Raw genomic sequence first — 16762 nt, forward strand, 5'->3', positions numbered from 1 at the left:
CCAGTATGGTGCCGAGGTTACGTGCATGGTCTGTAGGAGTGGGTGGGTGTGTTTCTGAGGGTGTGGGGCCACCAGGTGTCATCCCTTGCTGAGGGGGTGGAGCCGAGGATGAAGACTTCTGTTTTCTCTGAGATGAGTTTCAGGCAGCTGTTCTTCATCCAGGTTGCGATAGCTTTCATCACTTCTTGGAAGTTGTGCCTGGTGATGTCGGGTTCCTTGGTGAGGGAGAGGATGAGCTGGGTATCATCAGCATAGGAGACGATTTTGAGCCCATGGTTTCTGGCTATGGTTGCGAGGGGGGTCATGTAGACGTTGAAAAGGGTGGGGCTGAGGGAGGATCCATGGGGTACTCTGCATCTGGTCTCTGATGGTCCTGAGAGGAAAGGCGGGAGTCTTATTCTCTGTGCACTGCCGGTGAGAAATGAGCATGTACAGTCTAAATAACCCCAGGGGCATATAATAAATTTAAGAGGGGGGCTTATCAAAGCCCAGGCACTGCCACCTCCCAGGCGCTAATTACAATAATATGGGGGGGGGGGGCCTTGCTGACTTCCCCTGCACAAGGGACCACCACCTCCCAAACTTTAAAACGGGAGGGGGGTGCATGGCCCCTTCTCCTGGGCCATTCTTGGACCCGGGAACCACCACCTTCCCGGGGCAGTCCCTAAAAGAAGAAGGAGGGAGGCCGCCCCCTGACACCTCGAAGCCATAGATGGCCCTGGAGATCGCCACCCACCAGTGCCAGCTCCAGTAATGTCCCAAGGTGCCTACCCCGAGGACTTTGCATTAGCTATGACCAAGCCATAGCAAATACTCAGCATGTCAGCAGCTCCCTGGGCTTCAAAGCAATGCCGGGCTCCAGCAGGAGGCGGGGAACCGGCAGGGATCACAGGGGCCTTCAGGCCCCCGCGCAGTCACCAACCTGAAAAACCTGGGTGGGACCTGGGCACCCAGTACTGAGGCTAGGCCCCCGGGAATGTGGTCCGCGAGCCAAAATCAGATAAGGAAGTAGGGCTCCACTGACCCGCTTCCATTATTTATTCATTTTTTTTTAAATGCCGTGCCCGGGAGATGTGCTCCCCTTCTTAAAAGGCCTGCCCCCAGGGGATGGGGTCCCTGGGGCCTAGGTCGGCTCGGGGAAGGAGAGCCATGCAACCCTCCTTCCCTCAGGAAAAAAAATCCTGGCAACTCGCGGGAGGCCTGTCCCCCTTCTCCACCATCAGAGATGTCACTGACCCTGTCATGAGTGATGTAACATGTGATGTCATAAGCAGTGCATTGCGCAGCATGAATTGTAGTTAGCTCAGCTAACTAGAACTGCTGAATTTCACTGGATTTGAAACCTGAGTTTTGGGGTCTAATAAACAAACTGTCAAAGGAAAACGAGACTCTACAAAACACCGGAATAAGTGAGTCAGTCTGGACTAAACATATAGGTAACTTGTATAACAACAGCCAAACAAGTACTCACAGATGTGCATCATCAAACCCTGAACGAACAGTGGATGTAAATCAGAAACCAACCTCAGCTGGAAGTCCGATTTTGAAAGAAGGGCCTACAGTTACACAAGACCTAATAACCTTAATAACAACAAAAAACTTAAGGGTGTTGATAAAAAAGTTGAAGCTCTCTGGTGCAGCAGGGCCAAATGGCCTTCCGAATGACCTCTTCAAGCAAGACCTGGAGTTTTGGGCTAATTATCTTGCTCCCCTTTTTACCAACTGTACTCAGCGCACACGTTACCAGCCTCCTGGAGAGAAAGTTTACTCCACCCAATTTATAAAAATGGAAGCATAATGGAACCCGGGAACTATAGGCTCATTGACTTATTAGACGTTGAGGCAAAATTGTTCTCATCCTGCATTTTACAACATGTACAGGAGTGGATGGAGGAAAAAAGAATAATCCCAGAATTTAAAACCGGTTTCAGGAAGGGTATGGGTACCATCACTAATCTGGAAACAATGGCCATCGTAATCGAAAAAGCCATAATGAAAAGAAAACAGTCTACTGGCATGTTACATCGATTTGAAATCAGCGTTTGATAGAGTGCCACGAGACCGACTTTGGCTGAAATTAAAAGAATGGGGATTACCGCAGGATGTGTTAAATACGATAATGTCACTATATAGCGAAACATGGGCAAGGATGAAGCTAGGAGATGGAATCAGACTATCGGCGAAGATAAAAATAAACAATGGCTTAAAACAAGGCTATGTGTTATCACCATGTCTATTTAATCTATATTTAGCAGATGTAAACCACTATGTGCTAACGACTAACGGACACCCACCCAATATAGCAAATGAGCCAATTCAGTATCTGCAGCACGCGGACGACATTGTGGTTGTGAGTCAAACCCCAATAGTACTGCAAAGATCCATAAATAAATTGATTGAATACTTGGATCTAATAGGCTTGGAAATAAATGAGAAAAAAACCAAGGTGGTTCACCTAGCAGGTCCTAAAGCAGGGACAAAATATAAATGGTATGCCAAGGAGACGCAAATCAAGGAAACAAGAGCATACAAATACCTAGGCATCACATTGGGACAAAGAATGTCTTTTATGGAGCAAAAAATTGACATAAAAGCGAAAGGCCAGTCATTGATTTTCGCCTATAAACAGCTCCGCAAGAAATTGCAATGCCCTTCACTTGGACATCTTTTGAAAATAATGGCAGCACAATTGCTTCCGACTTTGTCCTACGGCCTGGAAATCTGGCACGGCCAAAAAATTATTATTTTAAACGACCTGCAGACAAAAAGATTCAAAGGTGGGAACAGGTTAGTCCAAGGTTACCCAGATAACGGTCCGTGTTTGAACGAGGAAACTAGAACAGACTTGGACAAAGATATATCTTATATAGAAGTGCTGTCTGCCTGAGAGAACTAGCTTCAGGCAAAGCCGCTGGCCCCGATGGGATACCGCTGGAAATGTATAAAACCTTAGAGCATGTTATTGTCCCAATGTTAGTGGATCTATTTAATGGTATTCTGTATACTGGTGCTGTGCCCGACTCATGGAGGGAAACGAATATTGTAATCTTCCACAAAAAAGGTAAGCCAGCTGAGAAGCCAGGCTCTTATCGACCGATTTCCTTGATCAATGCCGACACTAAGCTCTATTCAAAGATCTGGGCTAGGCGACTAGGCAGGATTATTGGCGACCTCGTCTCCCCGTGGCAGCACGGGTTTGTCCCGGGTAGGGGGACAACCGATCATACCTGCAGAGCTATAGGTCTGTTTGATGCTCAGAATGCCACGGGGGGGGGAGTTGGCCATGATCCTGCTGGACGCCGAGAAGGCGTTCGATCGTGTGGATTGGGGCTTTCTCTGGGGGATATTGGCTGGGAGAGGATTTGGGGAAAAAGTCATCAGGGCACTCAGAGCCATGTATATGAATCCGACTGCAAGAGTAATTGCTATGGGGGAAAAATCAGATATATTCTCTATAAAGAGAGGGACTCGACAGGGCTGTCCCTGTTCCCCCATTCTGTTCTCTCTATATATCGACCCCTTTATACAGAAAATACTAGAAAATCCAAATATTCCCCCGGTAATCTGTAATGGCTTCACAAACAAACTGTTAGCTTATGCTGATGATTTAGCCGTAATTACAACGGACCCCCAACAGACTTTACCTATTTTGGTTGAAATGGCAAAGACTTTTGGGCTGAGTTCTGGATACCTTCTAAATGAATCTAAGACTCAAATAATATGCTCAAATAATATTGTAAAGTCAGACACCCGATTTGTAGATTCCGCGGTCTATCTAGGGGTAAAAATTAAAGCATCGGTAGGAAAAATAGTAGAAGAAAATTATCTCCCTTTAATTAAAACCATAGAGGCAGAACTAAGAAGAATTGACGTTTTACATCTTTCTCTGGTTGGTAGAGTAAACGCGCTAAAGATGGTAATGTTTCCAAAAGTCCTATACTTATTTAGGGCGATACCACTTTTTGTAGAAGATAAAATAATGAATAAATTGGAATCAGTTTTTATAAGATTCATATGGCAGTACGGCAAGATCAGACGTTCTACCAACCTGATGTCATTACCAAGGGAAAGAGGTGGAATGACACTTCCTAACCTCAGGCTATACCACTGGTCGTGCCTCTTAATACAAATGCATACATTACTCCAGACAAATAACATTTCTGTTGTGGGGAACTCCGGCCTTGGGACTCAAGGCCCTCCCCCACTGTATGAATTATTGTTAGGGAAGAATGCTACAGGACTTCTACTCCGCGAAGTAGAGCGTAGGTTCTATAAAAAAGTGCGTCTTAAGATTTTATTAGGGGCATGGTCTTTGTGGAAATCCATTTTGAAACATTTCAAAGTCCCTAAACTTAATTCATACCTTCTCCTGGCCAACTCTTGCCTCTTTCCACATTTAAGGTCAGACAGAAGTCTCCAGGAATGGAAGAGAATGGGGATTAAAAGAGTCGAAGACTTAATGGAGGGTGATAAGATCAGAGGGTTTGAGGACATGCAAAAACTGTTCAACATCCCAAGTACGCAGTGGCTCCTATATGAACAAATAGCCCGAAAGCTGCGTGGCCTTAGATCTAAATTAAAGCCCAAAACGGATATTACGGTACTGGAGGTTTTGGATAGAGGATGTAGAAAGATTAAAACACTTTATAATCTATTAATAAATGAGATTCAGGATGATATAGAGAAAACAGAGAGTGGCTGGGCCGTTAAGCTGAATAACCCAGATGTAGATATGGATCTATCCATAGAATTGAATAAAAAGCTCTTTCGATCTTCAAATCTAAGGGCTCAGCATTTTAAGACATTATTTAAGCTGTATCATACCCCGTCAAAACTATTTCAGTGGGGCGTCAGGCAGGACGACTGCTGCCCTAGATGCGGCTCACACCAAGCTGATATAAATCACATGTTCGTTTCTTGTGTGAGGTTAGGTCCTCTTAAAGAGGAGATTTCCAAATTCTGGGAGGGGCTGCTAGGTCATAAGATCGACCTATCCCCGACATTGGTACTGATTGGTAATGACTCAAGATTGGGTCTTGGAAAAGATGAGGAAGCCTTTGTCTTCCTGTCAGTGGCGGTTATGCGAATCTTGATTACGGCAAATTGGAAAGATGAAAACTCCCCCTGCTTTCAGATGTGGCTATCAAGACTTCTCTGTATCCATAATATTGAGTCCTGTCTGTATGAGTTTAAAGGAGTTAAAAAACGAGAGATGGGAAGACGAATATGGGCGCCCTTACTGAAATGGAGGGAAGACAGAAATGCTACGTGAATAGTTGTTGGTCAAAGCCTTTTCCTTTTATTGCTATATCTATATGTAACTGTCATAACTGTTTTTTCTAAATTATTATTATGAATGGAATGTATATCTATTTGTAATATCTCATGTATTTTTGCAGTCTTTTGTACAGATTTGATTCTAATGCTCTATTTTGTACCATTTAAAGTATTTTTTATGTTTATTGCAATGAACCTTTAATAAAAAAAATAAAAATAAAAAAAAAAACATTCAAAGCAGTTTTTAATCTCCCAAAGGGAGCATCACCAGCACAGGTGCGCCTGGAATTTGGCCTCCAGAACCAGGAATACAAAAGAAAGGCAACATTTGTAAAATTGTGCTGGAAGCTTAGAGCATCTGAACCCTGGGTCGCTGAACTATTTATGTTGGATGGAAATACAAATTCAATATATTAAAAGAAAAATAAACACATGGGGCGATTCCTTGCGAACTGCTCTGGCGGCACTAGACATGGAAGAAGTCTGGAATCAAAAGATGGAGAGAGCTACATTTAATAAAGCATGTAACGCCAAGGCTAAAAAACTGTCATTCCTGGAAGCAAAAAAAAAAAGACTGTCCAAAAGACGCTATGCATGGGCGGGAATAAATTTGTATACCACATTAAAACCACAACCTTACTTAATGGCACATTTTCTGCTATTTTTAAAAAAGAAGTTTATTGAATACAAACTGGGTGACCACAATACAAAGGATTTAGTCCCTACCTGGAAAAGAAAAGAACTATCAGAAAATTGCCGGCAGTGTGGATACTTTAAGGAATCAATATGTCATTTAATGTGTATTTGTGGTCATTTAAAAATGGAACGAAGGAAGCTGTTACTGGCACACTTTAAGAACTTACAAATTCGTACCTGCAGGCAGGCAGTAATAAGCTGGATGAGAGGCATGTCCAATATTTTAATTTGTCGTGGTGTAAAATTGATGATCAAAGTGGACACCCTCTTATTGAAAGCAGATAAGGAGTAAAAGCATGTGGGAATCCACATAGGGATTTTTTAGATTTGGAAATGTTTTAGAGGTTTTACTGAAATATGACGTTTTTATGTGGTGCTATTTATATCTTTTTACTTCATGCTTTAAGGTTATGATAAACCAAATAAAGTTGTTTTTTGACTGACTGAGTGAAACCTGAACCTAACTATAACGTCCCCCTGTAACCTTTGGTTTCTTCAGTGACTATATATATATATATATAGTCGCTCAATTTTCTCCCAATCCAGGAAAGAAATATGCAGCACTCGCGGGGTTGGTTACAGCAGTAGCGGTTTTATTTCACAGACGCGTTTCGGTAGATTACCTTCGTCAGTGACGACGACACTGACGAAGGTAATCTACCGAAACGCGTCTGTGAAATAAAACCGCTACTGCTGTAACTAACCCCACGAGTGCTGCATATTTCTTTCCTGGATTGGGAGAAAATCGAGCGACAATATTTCAAACGGAGCATCACCGTGAGCGGCACCCGTCTGTTTGTGCCCCGTTTGCTGACGCAACTAGGAGCGTGATATATATCGAATATGCTACTTACCAGTATGCATCTGTTCTTGGCATGTAGGGCTGCTGATATTCATATCTGTGCATAGATCGCCGCCTAGTGTTGGGTCCGGATGATTGCAAATTGTTGTCCTGGAAGAGTCTTCGAAGTATCACGAGATAGGTGGCTCCTCCCCTGGACTACAGTGCGCATGGGCATCGACTCCATCCTCAGATTTATTTTAGCCATTGTGGCAAAGATTGGGTGTAACACCGTAAGTGATGACCATGCTAAGAGTAATTCTAAGTGATGCAGCCGCAACAGGCGCCGGGGAGGAGGGCGGGCGATATGAATATCAGCAGCCCTACATGCCAAGAACAGATGCATACAGGTAAGTAGCATATTCGGTTCGAGGCATGTGAGCTGCTGAATTCATATCTGTGCATAGAATACATAGCAGTCCCTCCATTAGCGGCGGCTGCCTGTGCCAGCTGCAGCAGTTTGAAAAAGTGTTTTTAGAACAGCCTGCCCTACAGCTGCTTGCTGTTTGGAGTGCACATCTACGCAGTAGTGTTTTGTAAATGTGTGTGTGGTAAACCATTTGGCTGCTCTACAGATGTCTTCTAAAGGAATATTTCCAAGGAAAGCCATGGAGGCCCCCAGCTTTCGCGTGGAGTGGGCCCTTGGGGGAACCGTTAATGTGCGCTTTGCTTTTTGATAGCAAATCTGAATGCACTTAACGATCCACCTGGCTATACCTGCCTTGGAAATGGGGTTGCCTTTGTGTTGTGGCGAAAAGGCAACAACCAGCTGTTTCGTTTTCCTAAAATCTTTTGTCCTATCTATGTAGTACATTAGAGCTCTTTTGACGTCTAGTGTGTGGAGCATTCTCTCCGCCACTGACTCAGGATTTTGGAAGAACACTGGTAGTTCTATAGTCTGATTGATATGGAACTGCGAAACCACCTAAGGCAGAAACTTAGGGTTAGTGCGGAGTACCACCCTGTTGGAGTGAATCTGTATGAACGGCTCCTGGATAGTTAGTGCTTGAAGTTCTCTAACTTGTCGCAGTGATGTGATTGCTATTAAGAAAGCCACTTTCCATGTTAAGAATTCTATCTCACATGAGTGTAGAGGCTCAAAAGGTGGACCCTTAGTCTGGTGAGGACCACATTCAGGTTCCATACAGGTGCTGGTGGGTGTCGTGTTCCATACAGGTGCTGGTGGATGTCCCTCCAGAAAAGCTTTGATGGCAGGCACTCTGAAAAGTGAGAGGTGTTGTCTGTTTTGTAGATAAGCAGCTATAGCGGACAAATGTATACGAATGGAAGCATAGGCCAGATTGCATTTGTATAGATGTAACAGATAACAAATGATGTCGTGAGTAGATGCGTCTAGCGGGTTGATGTTGTGGTCTGCACAATAAATGACAAACCGTTTCCATTTTGCCGCATAGCATGCTCTGGTGTTGGGCTTTCTTGCCTCTCTTATGATATCCATACAGTCGGGAGGCAAGTTGAGGTAGCCAAATTCTAAGACCTCAGGAGCCAGATCGCCAGATTGAGCTGTTGCGGATCTGGATGCTGAATGTCGCCATGGCTCTGTGTCAAAAGCCTGGGTGTGAGGTGCAGCCTTTGATGCAGGACCACGGATAGTTCTAGAAACGTGGTGTACCATGGTTGGCGTGCCCACGTAGGAGCAACCAGGATGAGTGTCATTGAGTGTTGCTTCAGCTTGCGTGCCACCAGCGGTATTAGAGGTGCTGGGGGAAAAGCGTACCCAAATATGCCTGACCAGTTCATCCATATCGCATTGCCCTGCGACTGTGGATGTGGAAACCTGGCGGCAAAGCTTTGGCATTTGGCGTTTTCCTTTGTGGCAAACAGGTCTATCTCTGGATGACCTCACTGCTGGAAGTATGGGTGGAGTACTGATGGATGTATCTCCCACTCGTGCATTTGGTGGCTGTACCTGCTGAGCAGGTCTGCCATCTGATTGTCTTTGCCCGGGAGGTGTTCTGCCATGAGGAAGATGTTCCTCTGAATGGCCCACTTCCACATGCTCTGAGCCAGATGAGACAACTGAGGAGGGTGTGTACCTCCCTGCTTCTGAATGTAGTACATGGCTGTCATGTTGTCCGTCCAGATTAACACGACCTTGTTGCACAGATGTACTTTGAATGCTTTTATTGCCATGAAGATAGCCATCAGTTCTAGAAGGTTGATGTGCATCCTCCTTTGCTGCGTTGTCCATAGTCCCTGCACAGTGTAGTGGAGTACATGAGCTCCCCATCCCTGGAGAGATGCGTCCGTTGTCAGAATGATCTGTGGCACAGGCTCCTGAAACGGTCGGCCCCTGCAAAGGTTTTGTGGATTCCACCAATGCAGAGAGTTGTATGCACGACCGGTCACCAACACTAGGTCTTTCAACTGTCCGTGAGCCTGATTCCACTGACGTGCCAAGCACTCCTGAAGCGGACGCATATGTAGTCTCGCGTGCGGGACTATGAAGATGCAGGAGGCCATCATGCCTATCAACTGCATGAACACTCGTGCTGGAAGTGAGTGTTGCGGTTTGAATTTCTGTATCAGCAATTGCATGCTGTTGATCCTCACTAAATTTGGCTGTGCTTTGGCTGCCAGAGTATCTGTTGTCGCTCCCAGATACTGCCGTATGTGGGCGGGCTGAAGGTGGGACTTTGGATAATTCTGTGAGAATCCCAGTTCGTGAAGAAGGTGAATGGTGTGGGACATGTGGGCGGCACACTGCTTGGCCGACTTTGCTTGGATAAGCCAGTCGTCCAGATAAGGGTAGACGTGAACGTTTTGTCTCCGTGGGTGTGCAGCCACTGTCGCCAGGCACTTTGTAAACACCCTGGGTGCTGTCGTCACTCCGAAAGGGAGGACCTTGAATTGATAATGCTGATTCTGAATGGTGAACCTGAGGTATTTTCTGTGTGACGGATGTAGAGGAATATGAAAATATGCATCCTTCAGATCTAATGTTGTGAGGAAATCTCCCTGACTGAGTAACGGTAGAACCTGCTGCAATGTTAGCATGTGAAAGTGTTCTGATAGAATGTACTGGTTTAGGGGTCTGAGCTCCAGTATGGGTCTGAGGGACCCGTCCTTTTTTGGGATCAAGAAGTACAGCGAGTACACTCCTGTACCTCTTTCTTCCACAGGCACGAGCTTGATTGCTCCTTTTTGCAGCATGAAGACTACCTCCTGCTGCAATAAGTGCAAATGCTCTGTGGACATAGGACGGTGTCTTGGTGGTATGTTGGGTGGAGTGGATGTTAACTCCAGACAATAACCGTACTGGATAAGTTTCCTGACCCACCTGTCTGTAGTGATGGATTTCCAGACTGGCAGGAACCGCTGCAGTCTTCCTCCGACCGGTGTTGTATGGTCGGGGGCAGTGACAAGACGTCACTGTTTGCTAGTGGCGGAGGATCGGGAGCTGTTGTTTCCACGACCTCTGCCCTTGGCGCTGTTTCCACGATAGCCACCTCTACTTTGTTTCGTGTAGGTGGTTTGGGCGCCACCTTTACTGTACTGTGTTTGCTGGGACAGCTGGCCTCTGGAAACGCCTCTATTGTTTGAGCGACGAAAAGAACCACCCCTGAACTGCTGCGACTGGAGAGCCCCCATAGACTTTGCAGTCTCAGTGTCCTTTTTGATCTTTTCCAAGGTGGTGTCCACCTCTGGTCCAAATAAGTTATCAGGGTTGACAGGCTGATTTAGTATGGTGGTTTGTATTTCTGGCTTGAAACCGGAGATTCTCAGCCATGCATGTCGCCTTAACATCACACTTGTGTATATGGCTCTGGCCGCGGTGTCTGCTGCGTCCAGTGCACACTTGATAGATGCATTTGATATAAGCTTCCCTTCCTGTATGAGCATCTCCGCTGCCTCCTTATATTCATCTGGTAAGTGTTGTAACAGGGTCTCAAGTGTATCGTAATGGGCCCTGTCATATCTGGCTAAGAGTGCCTGAGTGTTGGAAATGCGCCAGATATTGGCCGCTTGAGCTGCCACCCTTTTCCCTGATGCTTCTAGCACTTTAGATTCTTTGTCAGGGGTAGGAGCATCACCCGTTGTTTGAGAGTTTGCCCTCCTCCGGGCATTGGAGACAACCAGAGAGTCCAACGCCAACTGTCCCTTGATGTAGGTAGGGTCCCCAGGCGCCGGTTTGTACTTTTTCTCAATTCTGGGGTTTATCACCCTGGCCCTTGTGGTCTCTTTAAAAATGTCTCCAGCATGTTTTAAGACACCCTTTAGCATTGGCAGTCTTGACAGTTTTTTCTAAGGCGGAAAAGGTGTCAAACAAAAAATCCACTTCAATAGGGTCAGCATGGAGCTGGACATCATGATTTTTGGCTGCCCTTTCAATAAGTGCATTAAATGCCGCTGAGTCTTCAGTTGGTGAGGTTTTTACAGCATGCACATGACTGTCTGGGGCAGTGTGTGGATCTCCTGGGTCAGCAGCGTCTGCCCATGGTTCATTGTTATCCTCAGGATCAGTGTCTATAGGATAATTGTACTCCTCATTGTCCCCTTCCCCTGTCTCCACATCTGAGTAAATGGGCGAGATAGGAGCAGTGTCCTGCCCTGTGGTGATATAGGTTCGACAAGACTGGGTGATGTAGTCGAATCCTTCTTCTTTTTCAACGGAATTTTGTATAATTCCATAGGCTGTTCCGGGGCGATCTTTCGTTTGTAAATTGAAAGTCTACCCGTGTCTGCGTCGATGAATTGTTCCGACTGCTCTTCAAGCGGAGGTTGTTGATGCTTTGCGACCACTACCGCAGTTGTGGGCTTCGGCCCCGTAGACACTTTCTTGGATGCTTCGACGGCCCGTTTAGGGGCGAAGGCCTTAGGTATTACTTTTGGCAGCAGTGTGAACTGGATAGGCGCCGACGATGTTGGAGGTTTACTGGCAGGCTTCGTTGGCGGAGTATCCTTCGGTCCGACAGTTGAAGCCTTCTCCCTAATCCGTTTCAGCGATTCCGACACCTGCTTCGAAAAGGAGGCGGACGACTGCGTCGACTCGACGGGTTCCTTTGAGCCACCTGCAGGCGTGGACTCAAGGTCCGTACCGCTCTTAGCCTTGTCTGGTCGACGCTGAGGATCGAAAACCTTCTGAGCTCCGAGTCCTTTGTCTGTGTCGGCGGCCTTCGGCGCCGATTTTTTCGGGTCGACGTCATTGACCAGTTTTTTAGGTGTCCCAGTCTTCGGCTCGACAGCCTTTAGCGACCTCACCGGGTCGATAACACCTTTATGCTTTGTCGGTGCTGATAGTTCAGAGGACTTCGAGCCGATCAAAGCGATACACACTTTTGGTTTCGATTTCGCCTCCAGTGCTTTTGGTTGCGTTGATACCGATGCTTTCACTTTCGGTTTCGATCTGTCAACCTGTGGCTCCTTAGAAGTGTCCGAAGCCGGGCCCTGAGGCGAGGCTGTAGAACCAAGTGTAGGATCTCGGGTAGGGCCATGTGGCGATCCCTCGACCTGAGCCTTATTAAGTGTCTCGGTTTCGGCCCCCGTACCAACGGTTGGGCCTAGCTCCTCGCTCGAGCTATCTTCTACGGCCCCAAAGGCCCCATCGTCGTCTCCTACCTCGTCGACGACGTGTTCATTATCGATCATTTCAATATCAGCGTCGTAGCTGGAGTCGATCTCAGATGCAGGATTCGACAGGTTCCCTCGAACTTCCTGCTCGGCTCCCTCATCCTCCTCGGTATTGAAAATGTTCACCGGGTCAGGTGCCGTCTGCTGGGCCTCCTTGCGCGCTGCGCGTCGAAGTCGAATCGTCTTCTTGGAGCGGAAATGAGAACAAGCCATACAGCTGGCTTCATCGTGATCCGGCAACAGGCACTTTTTGCACACCGGGTGGACATCGATGTGAGGATACTTTGAGTTGCACACGGGACATCTCTTGAACGGGCTTCCTTCCGTGATGGTTTGTCGATAAGGCCACTGGCGTCGACCGGGCTTTCAGTGCCGAAAAGCTACGCGGCTCCTCTGGATGTCCGGCTCGGGAACTGAGCTGAAACAGAACTGGGCATCGATCGCAAGACAATACCGACGATATAGAAAAGGCCTTTTGGCCAAAGAGAAAGTTTTTTATCGATTCCGAACTTGAGTTAACAAATATGCACCCGAACCCAATGGCGGAAAAAAACAATCTGAGGATGGAGTCGATGCCCATGCGCACTGTAGTCCAGGGGAGGAGCCACCTATCTCGTGATACTTCGAAGACTCTTCCAGGACAACAATGTGCAATCATCCGGACCCAACACTAGGCAGCGATCTATGCACAGATATGAATTCAGCAGCCCACATGCCTCGAACATATATATATATATAGTTCTGGTATCACATGACCACAAGCACTAATGTATTTAAATGCACTTGTTTGAGCAGCTCAGGTATGTGAGCAAGGCTACTTGTTAGAACAAAACGCGTCATCCTGACTGAAGATATTTCGCACCTGGCAGAATAAAAAGTCACTGTAGCCAGCAGTGATCAAAGAAATTTTCGTGTTCGTGTTTTTCTCCTTGGGGTGGTACTAGCACCGGAGTGGTAATTGGATATATATATATTTATATATATTCCCTGAAACAAAACGGAGGTTATAGTGACATTATAATTAGGTTCACATTTTACACACACAAAACTATAGAAATTCAGCATCTATAGTTAGAGTTATCTGAAGAAACTATAACTCATGCCCTAAGGAAACTATAACTTGCACCCCCGCAATGCACAATTTTCTCATCAATAATTTTATTGCAAACGTTGCAGTGATATTATCAATGATGTTATAGAATAGGTCATACAGTTACCTTAGGGCACGAGTTAGAACTAGAACTGCTGGCGAGATTTTTCCTCATGCTCGATCGTCAACACCGAGTTGGCGAGCGCAAGCGTAGAAAATAAACATCTCGGCAAGATTTCTCAATGCAGGGTGGTCATGTTTCTCATTGCGAGTGGGCACGTATGCTCACGACCGCTCTTGATGAGAAACTGCTTGTTGGCGTTGAGAAAGCTGCTGCTCGAGTAAAAACCTACTTGACGGCAGAGAAGGGACCCCTTGCGCTGTGCAAGGTACCGTTCGCAATGATTGCACAGTGCGGACAAGCATCCACAATGTGCAATCACAGCGAACTGCATTTTTCTATGGAACTCTGCCGCTTGCGGAGCGCCGCGTATTGCTGCGGAGTTTTTTTGCCACTTCGCCGAGTTCCACGTAGCGCAACTCCGCCCGGGGTTACTTGTGACTCGAATGAATTCTACAAAAAAAAACTGCTAACGTTCAAGCCCCACACTAGAGTCTGCAGAGCATGCCATCTACAATCATACATGCCAAGAACATTAATCTCTCTGCACTGTGGCATTTCTGTAGATTTATCAAACACCCTCAGCTGACATTAAACCTAAAAATCTTGTATTTAAGGAACATAGGAAACAAAGAACTTCTTAAATTGTGTTTGTAATTACCAGCTATTGTTAAATGTGAAATGGCACGTAGGGCCTCCAGCTGGACAGAAGAAATACTTGCATGTCGCATCATGGTATGTATGATCCCTGATGCAGCCATAGTCATCGCATCCAGATTAAGAGAACTGCAAAGTAGATAAACATGGATTACCAATTATGTTAAGTCACACTCACATCATTTCATATGCTTCAAGCAAAGTCACACTTTTATCTCTGATCTATTGTCTGGGAAATGTTAAACTTTGCCAATGCCGTCAATGTACATTTCAGCAGCATAAACATCAAAATCTTTATCACTCAAGCTGTTTTGTCTGAAAGTGAGGAGGACCTATTCATAAAGGAGACCTGGTAGTTAATTCTTCAAGTTGTGGGTCTCTTACTGTGGTTTTATAGAAAGAGGGCAGTCATTAGGAAAGTAGAGACACCAGTATTTTATATTTAGGTATCCATATTGCATAAAAAAAGACATTCAACAAATGCTTGAGAACAGAGGGCATGATACATGAAGCCTTGTTGCACTTGGAAGTGCAAAAAGGCAGATATTTCCATGTTTTCAGTACTCTCATCAGTGATATAGTAATGCCTTATGTGTAACACTTAAAATGAATACAGTATAAAGAAGTAATTTCCATGTCATCAATACAGTTCCCAAATCACCTGCTTTTGTATAATATAATTCTACAGAAATAGCCCTAAAACACCTGCACTGCTCCTGAAGTGTTCATGCCTGGTCACTAACCAGTGCTCTTCTATTATGGGATTGTTCAGCTCATTTTTAGATCTGATGTTAGTCAAAACCTTTTGAGTTTACAAAAATTACATACAATAAGATTTACTTATGAGATTTTCAGTCAGTAATCATCATATACTGGTCTGTTGTCATTCACATATTTCTCCTGCCCACTACAGCATACATCATGGGGCAGTGGGTTTACACACTTCAGCCACTGGCTAACTTAACTGTCAGTGTTGGCATTCCGCTTTTTCATCAACTGCACATTCACACAAAGCAGCTATCTTCACTACCATGCGCTGGTATGGTAAAGTGTGTTTTGTGAGACCAATACATTTTTTTTGCTTTTGGACAATGTTTTTGATATTAGCAAGGGCACATGCAGCTCTAAGAAATTAACTTTTACAAAAACCTTTACAAAACAAGAATTGGCACTATATATGTTTATTACCTAATGGCGATCGCCAGTAAGTAATTATAGTTAGGACCAAAGTTTCCATAGGAAAAGTGTTTTTGTTTTGCCAATAACTTTGGCGCCAATTGACGAATCTTCAGGAAATTTTAAAAGAACGTCCCCTTATTGGTTCAGCTGCTGTATTGAACGTTTCATGGTGATACGTCAAGCGAGGGCTGAGAAAAAAGAAGGGTCCCAAAACACATTTTGCCCATGTTATATCTATGGGGATTTTTCATTTTTTTTTAAACACGACTACAGCGCGAACCGCTGAACAGACTTACACTAAATTCGGCAGAAAGCTAAATGTTGGTCCAGAAAGTGCGCTTTTTGTGATTTGGGGTAAATCCATTTCATAGTTTCAGAGATATTTAAGTTTTAGAAATATAGATATCTGGGATCCCAAAACCCTACTGAAATTTGATTGGTTGCCATTCCTTCAACCAGGAAGTGTTGGCAGCCATCTTGGGACTCAGCTTGAAGCCGAGCCCCATGAAAGATTTAAAAATGAAAAAGGGGCAGGGAAGGAATACCCTGACCCATCGCGCAGGGGGTAAAAAGTTTTTTTTAAATGTAATTTTGCCGCAAATTCAAGGGTAGACCGGCGGATCTGTGGTAAAATAAAATGTAAAAAATATGCATAGGCTCGAGCACATCGTTTTAATGAAGCCCCCAGGTGGGCCAAATCCCAGGGGCATGCAGGCTTAAAATCAAGGAGGGGACGGCTCATGGGGCCTCCATCCTAGGCTTTGGAAAAGCCCCAGGGACTGTCACCTCCCTGGGGCACTGAACAATACAAATGCGGGGGCCCACCTGCCTCTCCCCACAGACCACCACCTCCACAAGGCAATGAACAGCAGTAATGTGGGGGTGGTGGACTGCTAGCCCCCCTGCCCACAGTCCCAGGGCTCACCACCTCCTAAGGGCTCAAATGATATAATGCAGGGTGTCCGTTGGGGACTCCAGACCCCGGGGACCACCATAATGGAGGGGTAATTAGGGACTTACAAAAAGTACCAGGAGGGCTTCTTGGCCCCCAAGGATCCTCAGCATCCAACCAGTAGTGCATAAGAAGATGCGTTTGCAGAGTGGTGGTGAAAGGGGTGTGGCCTCCGAAGACCTCTAAGCAAAAGGACATACTTGGGGATCAACAATTTCTCCTGTTACCTCCAGTAAGACCCATGCAGCGCAAAGTCTTCGGAGGTCACGCCCCCTTACTCCTCCACTCTGCAAACACACTTCCTAGCACACTACCAGTTGGGGGATGATGTTCACTTGAATCCAAAGGGTCCTTGGG

The 16762-nt window shown here is 45.7% G+C and overlaps 1 protein-coding gene across 1 annotated transcript in view; it reads right to left on the reverse strand.

Annotated features, from left to right (window-relative positions):
• Positions 1–16762, reverse strand: part of LRRK2 (leucine rich repeat kinase 2) — a 2096839-nt gene that overhangs the window by 1699386 nt on the left and 380691 nt on the right. Inside the window, exon 13 of the mRNA XM_086967213.1 lies at positions 14279–14403. Coding sequence (XP_086823339.1) covers positions 14279–14403 — 125 coding nt within the window. The remainder of the gene's footprint in view (positions 1–14278; positions 14404–16762) is intronic.

This window comes from Lissotriton vulgaris, chromosome 1_1, assembly GCF_964263255.1.
Source record: "Lissotriton vulgaris chromosome 1_1, aLisVul1.2, whole genome shotgun sequence".
NCBI lineage: Eukaryota > Metazoa > Chordata > Amphibia > Caudata > Salamandridae > Lissotriton > Lissotriton vulgaris.